We start from the raw sequence: 14,222 nt of genomic DNA on the forward strand, positions 1-14,222 counted from the left end.
AGGGTGGAAATGCGAATGGTTCGGTGGATGTGTGGACTATCGTTGAGAGAGAGGAAGGCAAATGATGAATTGCGGAAGATGATGGGAATGGAGCCTGTGATGGACGCTGTGAAGAGGAACAGGTTGAGATGGTTTGGTCATGTGTTGAGGAAGGATGAAAGTGACTGGTTGAGAAGAGTGATGGAAATGAATGTAGTAGGAAGTAGAGGACGGGGAAGACCGAGAAAGACTTGGCTAAAGGTGGTGGAAGAAGAAATGCGGGCAAGGGGGTTGACAAGGGGAGATGCAGAAAATAGGGCAAAATGGAGAATATTGTCATGGGTCCCGCAAGGCTAACCCCCGCTCTGGCAGGGAAAATGGCCTTAAAATGCCTGTTGTTGTTGTTGTCATTTTTGTTGTACTGCAAACCATGTTTCAAAAATTAAAGTAACCCAGAGAGAAAGTGATTTTTGCAAAGCTAATTTATACACAATATTTTTTGTTTTCCCATTCGAGGTGAAGACACAAATTCTTTCTCGTTCCAACTTTTGAACACTCTACATACATTTGTCCATGAGAAAAGCAAGTAGTCTCCAGATTAATACCTGCAACCTTAAGTGACTGCCCTTGAATTTTGTTGATGGACGTCGCAAAGGCAAAACACACTGGGAACTGCAGCGTCTTGAATTTGAAGGGCATATCAGTAGGAATGATGGGTTTTCGCAGTATGAATGCATCCTCATCCTTTGCGCAGCCTGTCAGGATTGTTCCCTCAATGACTTGAGGCATCAGATTTTTTTACGCATAAATATTGTGCCATTGCACACTCTTGGTGCATCCAGGTTCCTCAGGAGCAAGATGGGAGAACCAGCTTTGAACACCAAGTTATGTGGCGGCATCCCAGAAGACTCGAGAGAGTTAAACCCAGGGGGACACTGAACCGCCTCGTTGCCATCCACAACTGTGTCGACTGACTTGTAGAGTTGAGCATCTCCAGGCAGCTGTTGTTGAATCTATAAGTTGATGGAATTATAAACATTATAAACTAGAACGGCACTCGGTAGAGCACAAACCTCTGCCAGGCTTTGTTTTGTATCCAACTGATAGGCCGAATCTGGATTCGGACCTGTACCAAAATCTAATGGGCTTGTTGTCGTGACCTAACTAACTCGTCCACCAAGTTTCGTCCAAATCCGTCCACAACTTTTTGAGATATCCTATCACTGAATCGTGAAGAATCACTTAATAAATTATACTATCCGAATCCGGATCTTCACCAAAATCTAATTATTTTGTCCTTGTCACATACGCTACATCTCTGCCAAATTTCGTCCGAATCCGTCCACAACTTTTTGAGATGTCTTGTAAACAGACAGACAGACAAATGAAAAATCGGTCAGACACCGAGGACTTGCCGGAATTTACTTTTTTATTGGCCACTTAGGACAAATATGGCGGCCGAACCACGTAACCGATGACGTCATCATTAACATATTTTATTCCCAATGGAGAGTTCTTTACAATGAGCCATGTCTCAATTTTTTCTATTCAGCACTTTCAGAGATGTGGAGGTGCAAAGTTTTTCAGTTTTTCCAAGATAGCGGCCGAACCACGTGACTGATGACGTCATCATTAACATGTTTTATTCCCCATGGAGAGTTCTTTACAATGAGCCATGTCTCAATTTTTTCTATTCAGCACTTTCGGAGATATGGAGGTGCAAAGTTTTTCGGTTTTTCCAAGATAGCGGCCGAACCACGTGACTGATGACGTCATCATTAACATATTTTATTCCCCATCGAGAGTTCTTTACAATGAGCCCTGTCTCAATTTTTTATGTTCAGCACTTTCGGAGATATGGAGGTGCAAAGTTTTTCGGTTTTTCCAAGATGGCGGCCGAACAACGTGACCGATGACGTCATCATTTGGGCACAGTATATTAGAGGGCAAGACAAATACGTGTGCAAAGATTGGCGATTCTACGTGCAACGGTGTAGACGTAGTGCTGCAAACAAACAGACAGACAAACAAACACAGACAAACACACAGACAAACAAACACAGACAAACAGACAGACAGACAAACGAACAGATCAACATACTTGCCGCAATCTTTTCCGGCAAGTAACAAACAGACAGGGGTGAAAACATAACCTCCATCCACCTTCGTTGGCAGAGGTAACAAAAGGTGGGAGTGGAGGGGAAGCCCGAGCCAGATGTACTCATGGGGTTCTGGGAGGTGAAGAGCTGCACATGGAGAGTGAGAAATAGAACTTTTTATCTGCAGTGTAAGTCTTCCACCAGGACGAGGCTCAGATCTATCATACCGAAGGAGGGATTAACCAGGGTGTCAAACTGGTAGTTCACAATTTCCTGGGGAACCACGGATCAGCTCATTTTGCCAGGTTGGTTCAAGATATGATAAAGGTCTTTGAAGAAATAGGTTTCCATTTGTCGCTGAAGTTGCATTTTCTTCATTCACACCTGGAGTTCTTCCCAGCCAACCTTGGTGACGTGAGCGATGAGCAAGATGAGAGGTTCCACCAACATATCAACACGATGGAGACGGACACTATCGGGGCGTTTCAACCCCAACATGAGCCAACATTGGTGATGTGAACCCCAACATGAGCCATCCTTTGTGATGTGAACCCCAACATGAGCCATCCTTTGTGATGTGAACCCCAACATGAGCCAACATTGGTGATGTGAACCCCAACATGAGCCATCCTTTGTGGTGTGAACCCCAACATGAGCCATCCTTGGTGGTGTGAACCCCAACATGGGCCATCCTTTGTGGTGTGAACCCCAACATGGGCCATCCTTTGTGGTGTGAACCCCAACATGAGCCATCCTTGGTGACATGAACCCGAACATGAGCCATCCTTGGTGGTGTGAACCCCAACATGGGCCATCCTTTGTGGTGTGAACCCCAACATGAGCCATCCTTGGTGACGTGAACCCGAACATGAGCCATCCTTGGTGGTGTGAACCCCAACATGGGCCATCCTTTGTGGTGTGAACCCCAACATGGGCCATCCTTTGTGGTGTGAACCCCAACATGAGCCATCCTTGGTGATGTGAACCCCAACATGAGCCATCCTTTGTGGTGTGAACCCCAACATGGGCCATCCTTTGTGGTGTGAACCCCAACATGAGCCATCCTTTGTGGTGTGAACCCCAACATGAGCCATCCTTGGTGACGTGGACCCCAACATGAGCCATCCTTGGTGACGTGAACCCCAATATGAGCCATCCTTTGTGGTGTGAACCCCAACAAGGGCCATCCTTTGTGGTGTGAACCCCAACATGGGCCTTCCTTTGTGGTGTGAACCCCAACATGGGCCATCCTTTGTGGTGTGAACCCCAACATGGGCCATCCTTTATGGTGTGAACCCCAACATGAGCCATCCTTTGTGGTGTGAACCCCAACATGAGCCATCCTTGGTGACGTGAACCCAAATATGAGCCATCCTTGGTGATGTGAACCCAAATATGAGCCATCCTTGGTGACGTGAACCCCAATATAAGCCATCCTTAGTGACGTGACCCCAACATGAGCCATCCTTGGTGAAGTGAACCCCAACATGAGCCAACCTTGGTGAAGTGAACCCCAACATGAGCCATCCTTGGTGACGTCAACCCCAACATGAGCCATCCTTTGTGGTGTGAACCCCAACATGAGCCATCCTTGGTGACGTGAACCCCAATATGAGCTATCCTTGGTGACGTGAACCCCAACATGAGCCATCCTTGGTGACGTGAACCCCAACATGAGCCATCCTTGGTGACGTGAACCCCAACATGAGCCATCCTTGGTGACGTGAACCCCAATATGAGCCATCCTTGGTGACGTGAACCCCAATATGAGCCATCCTTGGTGACGTGAACCCAAATATGAGCCATCCTTAGTGACGTGAACCCCAACATGAGCCATCCTTGGTGACGTGAACCCCAACATGAGCCATCCTTGGTGAAGTGAACCCCAACATGAGCCATCCTTTGTGAAGTGAACCCCAACATGAGCCATCCTTGGTGACGTGAACCCCAACATGAGCCATCCTTTGTGACGTGAACCCCAACATGAGCCATCCTTGGTGACGTGAACCCCAATATGAGCCATCCTTGGTGACGTGAACCCCAATATGAGCCATCCTTGGTGACGTGAACCCCAATATGAGCCATCCTTGGTGACGTGAACCCCAATATGAGCCATCCTTGGTGACGTGAACCCCAATATGAGCCATCCTTGGTGACGTGAACCCCAATATGAGCCACCCTTGGTGATGTGAACCCCAATATGAGCCATCCTTGGTGACGTGAACCCCAATATGAGCCATCCTTAGTGACGTGAACCCCAATATGAGCCATCCTTGGTGACGTGAACCCCAATATGAGCCATCCTTGGTGATGTGAACCCCAATATGAGCCATCCTTGGTGACGTGAACCCCAACATGAGCCATCCTTGGTGACGTGAACCCCAACATGAGCGAACATTGGTGGTGTGAACCCCAACATGATGGAGAACTGCTGGTTTCATCAGACAAACAACTGCTCATCACAAGCGTAAAACCAGTGCTTAAAGCATTTCTAAACATTTAATGTATACTTTATAGTTTACATACAATGTGTTTATCAGTGTGCTTCCGTTTATGGTAAACGGCTACTGTACATTATACGATGCGTTTATATTGTACAATTGTGCAATGTGCTTTTTTTCCCCTTTTTTTTTTTTTTTTTATATACACAAAGAATTAAGTTAAGCACCCCTACACAAAGAATTAAGTTAAGCACCCCCTAATATATATTCTTTGTGTATATGTATACATTGGCATATATTCTAAGGTTGCGAAGATGGTCCCTCCAATAGCCAATCTGGATGAATTGGAACGTGCATTACATCGGGAATGGAACAACCTGCCACAGCAACGCATACGACGGCTTACAGGGTCTATGAGACGTAGGGTTGAGTCAGTGATCCGATCACGTGGGTCCTACACACGTTATTGACGCAAAGATCGCTAGAGGTCTTCTCAGAACAATGACTGTACGTTAGAAAACATAAACGTCATCCACACTGTCCGTGATGGACCTATAGCTCCATACTTAAATTGAGGTGAAAATATGCCTAAAATTCCCAAAAAATTTCACCTTAAATTATTCAGAATAAAATATTGAAAACGGCATGATTGTTATGTTTTTATGTGACCATAATATCACTTCTCCAGAAAATATAGCAATATCATGGGTATATTACACTGTTTTGACGACAACAAACTTGTAATGTGCGAGGTTGTAAAAAAACGGGGGGGGTGCTTAACTTAATTATTTGTGTATATAAACGATGCCTGAAAAATGTCATTTTTCTGTAACTAAAAAGAAAAAATCCTGACATGCTGAGTGAATTATGACGTCAGATTTGGAATCTGCATGCTCAAAATAATAAAGGACACCTACACTTACCCTCAGTAAGTGAGGCAAGCTTTTCTTAAGTAAGCTTAAGTAAAGTAAGCTTTTCTTAAGTAAGCTTAAGTAAGTAAAAATGTCATTTTTCTGTAACTAAAAAGAAAAAATCCTGACATGCTGAGTGAATTATGATGTCAGATTTGGAATCTGCATGCTCAAAATAATAATGGACACCTACACTTACCCTCAGTAAGTGAGGTAAGCTTACCCTCAGTAAGCTTTTCCCGATGTCCCTCACAAATGTTGTGTTTATGTGCTTCCCCTTCTCTCCCCATCTTGTCTACCGCTCCCCTTTTTATATACTTTGTTTGTTTGTCTGTTTGATTTGTTTGTGTGACAAATGTTAGCTCTTTCATGAGCCTCGATTATGTATACAAAAAAAAGAAAAAAAAAAGTAGCAGACGGGAAGTTTTTTTGCTGTTTGTTGTTGTTGTTGTTCTCCAGTGTTGTGTGATGCGAACACTTTAACACATTAATAAACCATTCTAATGTTTGCTCGTTGTTGACATCTCCCAGCTGTTGATGTCCTGACCAGGTAACTTTCTTTTTTTCCAGTTGTTGTCCCTGTAGTTATTCGTATTTATCTTGTGTGCTGGTTATCTGTCTGTTGTCCTTGTTGTTCCTTTTTCACGTTCTCACTATTTAGGCTTCCGGTGAGGTTCCCACTGGAAGTCTATTGTTGTAAGGATCATTATTCTCACACATTTTGTGGAGACGATTCCGAGCAAACCGTTATAGGTAGCTCTACGAAACTTCAACTCGTTATAGATACCAATGTAACTGAAGATGATAACTTAGTGCATCATGAATTTTGTTGCAATTTTGACTTACCGTGGCTGCCATTGCCTATGACATCATCAATTTTAAACATCTTCTCCAGAACCACTGAACGGATCAATGCGAAATTTTAAAAATATGACCGCCGAGCCATGGGGATAAAAGTTTGTGAAAAAAACATCGGTCACATGGTTTGGTGGACATATTGCATTCAAAAAATTTTTTTTTTTAATCTACTTCTCTGAAGCAGCTTATCCAATCAATACGAAACTTGAAACACGTTTACATTCCAATGGGGGGAAATATTTGCAAACTATGACATCAGTCATGTGGTTTGGCCACCATCTTGAATTTAAAGAAAAAAATTAAACTCTTTTCCAGATTACCTCTTAACGGATCAATGCAAAATGTCATACATATGTTCAACTACTGATGTTGGAAAAATATTTGTAAACTATTATGGCATCAGTCACGTGATATGGTGGACATCTTGGCTTTAAGGAAAACCTTTAAACGTCTTTTTCTCCAGAACTGCTGAATGGATCAATACGAAATTTCATAAGTATGATTGACTACACATGATGATTTTTTTTTGCAAACTGACATCAGTCACGTGGTATGGTGGCCATTTTGGATTTAAGGAAAAAATATTTGAAAATTGACCTCCAGAACTGCTTAACTGATCCAAACCAAAATTGACAGATATGATTGACTATCCATGAGGAATTTTTTTGAAAATGATGACGTCATCAGTGATGTGGTATGGCAGACATTTTGCCTGGAAGTCTATCATCACTGCTCACAGTTCTAGTTCTATTAGTTGTTGGATCATCAGTTTTACTATTCGCAGAGTACTATTGGAAACGTGATGCTGTCTTTGAGAACAGGCCTGCAATTGCTCAGCATCCATACATCTGGTTATGTAATCATGTTGCCTCAACCCTTGAGAGATTATATAATTATATATGGTTAGCTCTGCCCATAGCTCAGAACACCTTAGAATGGTTATGCACCCCTTAGAATGGAATAGTTGGTGGTGTGAACAAGGTGTAGGTTTTTAGTGATGTCCTGCTTAGTCGCGTATCTATCCAGGCTGGATGACTGTGCTCGGAGATGTATTTCGATCAATCCTCCACAGGACCATTTGGTAAATGCCCATCAAACTATGTGATTGATTCTTATTATTATTATTATTGTTATTATTATTGATTCTCATTATTAATTCCTAATATTAATTAGGTTTTTCTTCTGCAGGTTACGTGCGAATAGCATTTGCTGTGGTTGCTTTCTGCATCATAAGAGATGTTCCTGGGACTGCGGTTGCTCTATATCTTGCCAGTTTTTTCCTGGATGAGTTTGATGGGATTGCTGCTCGAGCATTCAACCAAGGTTTGACTTTTCAATTGTTATTCTTTTGACAATTTCCCCAAACCAAAATGCTCCCTTCACTGCTTAGGCCCTCGGTGGTCATGGATCTTGCGGTGACCTTTAAAACCTCATCGCATGGCAGAGGTCATCTCAAAAACTAGGTCGTGTAAAAGTTTTCTTTGAAGTAATGACCTATTAGTATTAGGTTGGGAAACGTTGTTGGGCATGCGTCCTCTTCTTTTGCCTTAATACAGTGACTCCAACAGTTTTTCATATTAACAGTTTTCCATCTCTGTTCATTTGCAATGAACAAATCTTGATCATAAACTTCCATTGGTTTTGCACTTCACTATTTGCTCTGCAGCTTGCGTGGTGAGATTGCAGTTCTTTATTTTGGACTGGGATTTGCCCCGACTCGTGTTGTTGTTGTCCCTTTCTAACCAGTGAGGACGCTCTTGTATACATGGACAGTGTCACGATGGCATGTGGTATATCTCGTATCAAGTAGGGATGTTGTGAGAAGATTGTAGGTGACAATTTTAGGCGTTTATTGTGCCAAAGATCTGCCACGTAATTATCCCCACGACTTTTGGAAAAAAAACAAAAAAACGGAGATATTGTAATCGACACCTGTGTCTGTCTGTCTCTGTCGATCCATCTGTCACGCTATCTCCTAAACAGAAATCCACCAAACTTGGGAGTTATGATCACCACATGTATAAGAGCAGTGTTATTTTTGGTCCCGCCCCCGAACCCCAACCCTGGTGTAGGGCCAAAACAACAATTACCTAAAAAATGCAATTACAGGGACATTTAAATACCTTTTTTTAAATGAAACTTTGTACATGCAATCAACATTAGGAGACACATGAAATATTTAACGATTTTTTTTGGGGGGGATTTGACCCCATGTTTATTTATTTATTTATTTTATGTTGAAGGCTCCAGTCACGGACTACATAGTCCTCATCGAGGCCACGCCTAAATAAAATCGCTGCATTGATAGAAAAGTGAAGAAAGGGGGAAGAGTCGAAGAGTTTTTGAGGAAGTAAAAAAAATCTGCTTTTTGAAAAGTGAAAGGTCATAAGTGTTTGGAAATACATGGGAAGGTAAAGCATTCCATAGTTTGGCATTGGTGGGGAAGAAACAAACATAACCACCCAACCTTGAGTTGCCAATGGCCACACAATAATCATGAGATGTGGTGGCTTGCCCAGTATTCTGTGGTCTCGCTAATTGCGGAGGTACACAAGCATCAAGTTATTGGGAGCAGAAACCGAAGTAATATCTGTAGAAACGAGAAAGAGACAATTTTGTGGTGTAATTCGAGCGGGTCGAGTTTTGAGGTCAGATTGGGAGAGTTGATAAGTCGCATTACTTTGGATTCAATTCTGTCCAGTAAATGCAGCTAGAACCTTCCCAGATGTGAGAGCAGCACTCTGTGCAAGGACAAATCAATCCTTTATATAGTTGAATAAATTGTTGAGAGGAGAAGAATCTTCAACATCTGAACAGGACTCCCAGTTTCTTCAAGGCAGATTTAGCTATTTGTGTGATGTGTGGATTTCAGGATAAACTTCATGTTCGGGTAAAACCTAGTAGGTTTATTGTATCACATGGTGTAATTGTGGAGCTTTCAAGGGAGATTGGAGAGTTGGGAGGAGTTAGAGAGACAGAGAGAAAGAGAGAGAGAAAAAGAGATAGAGATTGAGTTTTAGAATCATTAAACGTAACCTGATTACATTTGCCCCACTGGGAAATCTTGTCCAAATCTGAATTTAAAGAGGCGGTTGTGATCAAACGAGATGTAGATCGAGTGAGGGAAGATGGGACAGATGGGAAAAAACATGGAGGAACGAATGTCGAGTCATCAGCACACGAGTGCATTTGGTTATTTGTAGAAGAAAGAAGATCATTGATAAAAAGAAGGAAGAGTGGTGGGGACAGAAAAGAATCCTGAAGGACACCGCTGTTGATAGGAAAGGAGGGAGATGTTGAACCATCAACATTTACGGGGATAGAGCGGTCGGTCGGAGAGAAAGCTCAATATGAGAGAGCAGAGGTATCCATGGAAATCTCCTCGCACGGCTTGCGGACTTCCTATCTGGTCGTAGTCAACGTGTGGCCCTGAATGGATTTCTCTCATCTCCCCTTCCTGTTCAGGCTGGAGTTCCCCAAGGCAGTGTTCTGGGCCCTGTGTTTTTTTTCTTTTCTGGTCTTCATCAATGATCTCTCCGACTCTCTGGAAAATCCTCTCTATCTCTTTGCTGATGACTCCACTCTCTGCCGCTCCATTCCTCATCCCTCAGATCGGCAGTCTGCAGCCTCCTCACTCTCTGCAGACCTGGACAAAATCACAGACTGGTCAAATAAGTGGAACATGTCTTTCAATCCTGACAAATCTCACACTCTTACGATGTCTCTCCGAAAAGACCGACTGGGCAACCTTCCCATCCACTTTCTGAATAATCCTCTCCAAGAAGGTCTGTCACTCAAACTTTTGGGTCTCACTATCTGCCATGATCTTTCCTGGGAAAACCACATTTCCAAGCTGGCCTCCAAAGCCAGTTTCCGACTGGGCATCCTCCGTCATGCGAAGTCCTTCCTTTGGCACACCTTTGCTCCTCACCACATACAAGGCTTTCATCCGCAGCTCAATGGAATACTGTTCTCCCCTCTGGGCCGGTGCTCCTGCCTCACACCTAGCTCGGCTTCACGCTGCTGAAACCAAAGCTTTCAGAATCATTGGAATCTTCCGCGATGAAGCTGATTCTGAGGGTCTTTCACTCACTCACCGCAGGCAGTTAGGCGGTCTTTCTGTCTCCTACCGACTCCTTTCCGGCCTAGCTCCCCCATCTCTATCTATGCTCTGTCCCCCAAATATTCCTGCAGGTCACACAAGATCTGCCAGCAACCCTCTTCTGGTGAAATTGCCAAAATCAAGACTCTGCTCACCTTCACTCTTTCATTCCTCTTTACTCCTGCCTCTGGAAGAAACTCCCTCACTCTCTTCAATCCCACTCCTCCCTCCAGGTCTTTAAAACAACTGTTCACCACCATCTCTTATCTTCCCCCATCCAAAACCTTGATCTTTTCTACCCCCGTTAATTCACCCCAGATCCACTTTTTTGAAATACCATCTTCTTTCCTGGAAGTCCTTGCATTGTCCATGTTTTATACCTCTCCCTCCCCACGCCTCCTCCCACAGATCTCCCGATGCTCTGCTCTCAAATGTTGTGTGCTTCCCCCTCTCTCCCCATCTTGTTTATCGCTCCCTTTATTATATGTTTTATGTGTCCGTTTTTTTTTTGTGATTAATCTTGGCTCTTACACGAGCCTCGATGTTGTGTACAAGCAAAAAAACAAAAAAAGGGGGGGGGGGGGGGGACTGAAGGAGGAAAGCCGAAAGAGGGAAGCTTGGATATCAGACCCCAATGCCAAACTCTGTAGAAGGCTTTTGAGATATCAAGGCCTACAACAAAGGATTCCCCAATGTCTCTCATAGAAGAGGCCCAGACATTCGTAATGTAAGAAAGGATATCACCGGTAGATCTTGCCTTCCGAAAGCCATGTTGATGGTCAGATAGAGGATTGTGAGATTAAAGATGTTTGAGGAAATGGGAATTGAGAAGATATTCAAAGACTTTGGAAATCGTAGAAGTCAGAGAAATAGGACAGTAGTTGGAAGGGTTTGAATGATCAACTTCTTTAAAATAGGCTGCACGAAGGCATGTTTCCAGCAAAGAGGAAAAGTTTGGGTTTTTAAACAAAAGTGAAACAAATGAGCAATGATAGTATCATCGGAATGGAAAAGCAAAGGAAAGGAAGAGCGACAGAAGTTGTTGGTGATATTTTTAGCTAATGACCAGAATGATCTATTCGTGGAAGAAGATGAGAGGTTGTCACATTACCTTTGGATAAAGCAATGCTTCGCCTCACAAATAACATGTTTGCAATGATTTCTAGCAGATATGAAAACTGAATGTGAATCGGAGGAAGAAGAGTTTTTCGATGTCCGACATGCCGCATCTCTTGCACAAATGGCTGCAGAGCAGGAATTATTGAACCAAGAGTTGGTAGGAGAGAGAGACCTGAAAGAGAAGGGAATATAAGCCTCCATTCTTGTAACAATAACGTCACCTATGCGTTCAGCAGAGATGGAGGCATTGCCCGAGGAGAGGAAGTATTCTTTCCAGGGAAAGTCAGAAAAGAAGTTTCATAAACCAGTCCAGTCAGCACTATTGAAATTCCAATACTGGTGTTTAGTCGGAGGAGAAGTAGTGGTGGTAAGTGGAGTGATGTTCACATGATAATGGTCAAAGAACCAATTGGAGGTGAAATTGTGTAGCTGTAACACAATTGGGAGTTGTTGTATGCAGATGATCTGGTGGTGTTTGCGGAAAGTATGGATGGACTGAAGGAAAAGATGAACAAGTGGAAGGAATGTATGGAGACAAAAGGTGTGAAGGTGAATATAGGAAAGATGAAGGTGATGGCAAGTGGTAAAGCATGTGGTGAGGTGGAAAGAACTGGGAAGTGGCCCTGTGCTGTGTGCAGGAAGGGTGTCGGAGTGAACTCCATTCAATGTACAATGTGCGCTGAGTGGGTTCATCAAAAATGTCGTGGTCTGATAGGGTCATTAACCAGTGTGGAAGCTACATTCAAATGTAAGGTGTGCACAGAGGGAGCTGCAGATGGAAGAAATGTTGAGTTGGATCTTGGAGACGGCGTGAAGCTGGAAGGTGTGAAAACATTTTGCTACCTCGGAGACATGCTGAATGGAGAAGGTGGATCAGACTCGGCAACGGTTGCTAGAGTGAGATGTGCATGGAAGAAGTTTCGGGAACTGAGTGGCATGTTGATGAGGAGGGGAGTGTCGTTGAAGATGAAGGGAAAGTTGTATGCTGCATGTGTGAGAAGTGTTATGATTTATGGGAGCGAGACATGGGTAATGAACGTAGAGCAGCAACGAAGGTTGGAAAGGGTGGAAATGCGAATGGTTCGATGGATGTGCGGAGTATCGTTGAGAGAGAGGAAGACAAATGATGAATTGCGAAAAATGATGGGAATAGAGCCTGTGATTGATGCTGTGAAGAGGAACAGGTTGAGATGGTTTGGTCATGTGTTGAGGAAGGATGAAAGTGACTGGTTGAGAAGAGTGATGGAAATGAATGTAGAAGGAAGTAGAGGACGGGGAAGACCGAGAAAGACTTGGCTAAAGATGGTGGAAGAAGAAATGCGGGCAAGGGGGTTAACAAGGAGAGATGCAGAAAATAGGGCAAGATGGAGAAAATTGTCATGGGGACCGCAAGGCTAACCCCCGCTCTCGCAGGGAAAATGGCCTTAAAATGCATGTTGTGGTTTGTTGTTGTTGTAACACAATGGATTGGAGGTGAAGAACAAATCCAAAGTATTGGGAAAATAGTCATGACGATCTGGGATATGGGTGGGTGGGTAATAATTTGTTCCAAATCATTGAGAATGGAAAATGTAAGAGCTTCAACTCCCCCAACATCTGTGTGGGATGCTTTCAACCACTCCCTGTGGTGTACATTGAAGTCTCCTAAATGGAGGAATTCTGCTTGAGGGTGTTCGGATGTCATGGTCTCATGGCAGGAATTAAGATAGTCAAAGAAAGCTGTGAAGTTGGGAGAGCAGTAAGTGAAACGGAGAAAAACAGTGATGGTCGGGAGACAAATTTCAAGCCAGATAACATCAAAGATAACACCAGATAACAGACTCCGCCTTTGAAGTGGAATCGTGAGTGGAGGTTGTCATTTGAAATGTTAAAGGAGTTAATAAGAACTTCAGGTGACAATTGGGTCTCTGAAAGAGAGAAGCAACATATTAGGAGAGGAACTTGCTAGATTATGTTCAACAGAGGAAAGATTCGAAGAAAGACCACGAATATTGGTGAAGTGAATGGAAAAAGAGTCACGTTGATTCAACAGGCAAGGGTCTTGGAGGGGACCAATACTGCTACTGCCTGAAAAGTGTGTGATGAAAAGTGTGTGGTGTTTGTAAGAAGAGAGATTAAAGCTCGACCGGTAGCTGTAGTTTAAGTGGGACAGGAAGTAAGACCAGCAATCCTGTCATGGAGAGTGTAAGATGGTTCCAGGAACCACTTTAACGCTCCTAAGTCTGAACGGTAGTACTACCCTGAGTGGTTGCTGTCTACAACCTACTACCTAAAAAAACAGGTCCAACCGGATGGGTGTATTTGAGGAGACACCATCTCCTTACTGGGTGGCCGTTGGCTCCCGTAGGGAGCTTATGGCCCTGGTGGTGGGATGATAGGGGCCAAAACAGGGGAAAATATTTTCACTATAAATTTGATATTGGGTTATTTCTGATGGGACCTTTTTGCATCTTTCAACTATGCTTTCGGTGGGAATTGTGGAGATTTGCAATTCCGCATCGTCGACTTCAGTCTAGTTTGGCCAGGGTGCCGGCGATCGCTCGCCTACTCTTTGTGAAGGATACCATGGGATATTTAACGGCTGCCGGCGATCGCTCGCCTACTCTTTGTGAAGGATACCATGGGATATTTAACGGCTGCCGACTAACACATACGGGATGCCCGGTTTAACGTCCATCCGAGGAACGGCACACACATTGATGAATTGCCCTGC

At 43.7% G+C, this 14,222-nt stretch overlaps 1 protein-coding gene across 6 annotated transcripts in view; it reads left to right on the forward strand.

Moving 5' to 3' along the window:
- Positions 1–14,222, forward strand: part of LOC137432213 (CDP-diacylglycerol--inositol 3-phosphatidyltransferase) — a 106,199-nt gene that overhangs the window by 45,499 nt on the left and 46,478 nt on the right. For all 6 annotated transcript variants that reach the window (XM_068123932.2, XM_068123933.2, XM_078782927.1 and 3 more), the window contains one exon: positions 7,477–7,611. In XM_068123932.2, coding sequence (XP_067980033.1) covers positions 7,477–7,611 — 135 coding nt within the window. The remainder of the gene's footprint in view (positions 1–7,476; positions 7,612–14,222) is intronic.

This window comes from Myxine glutinosa, chromosome 8, assembly GCF_964187855.1.
Source record: "Myxine glutinosa chromosome 8, kmMyxGlut1.1, whole genome shotgun sequence".
In the NCBI taxonomy this organism is placed as follows: Eukaryota; Metazoa; Chordata; class Myxini; order Myxiniformes; family Myxinidae; genus Myxine; species Myxine glutinosa.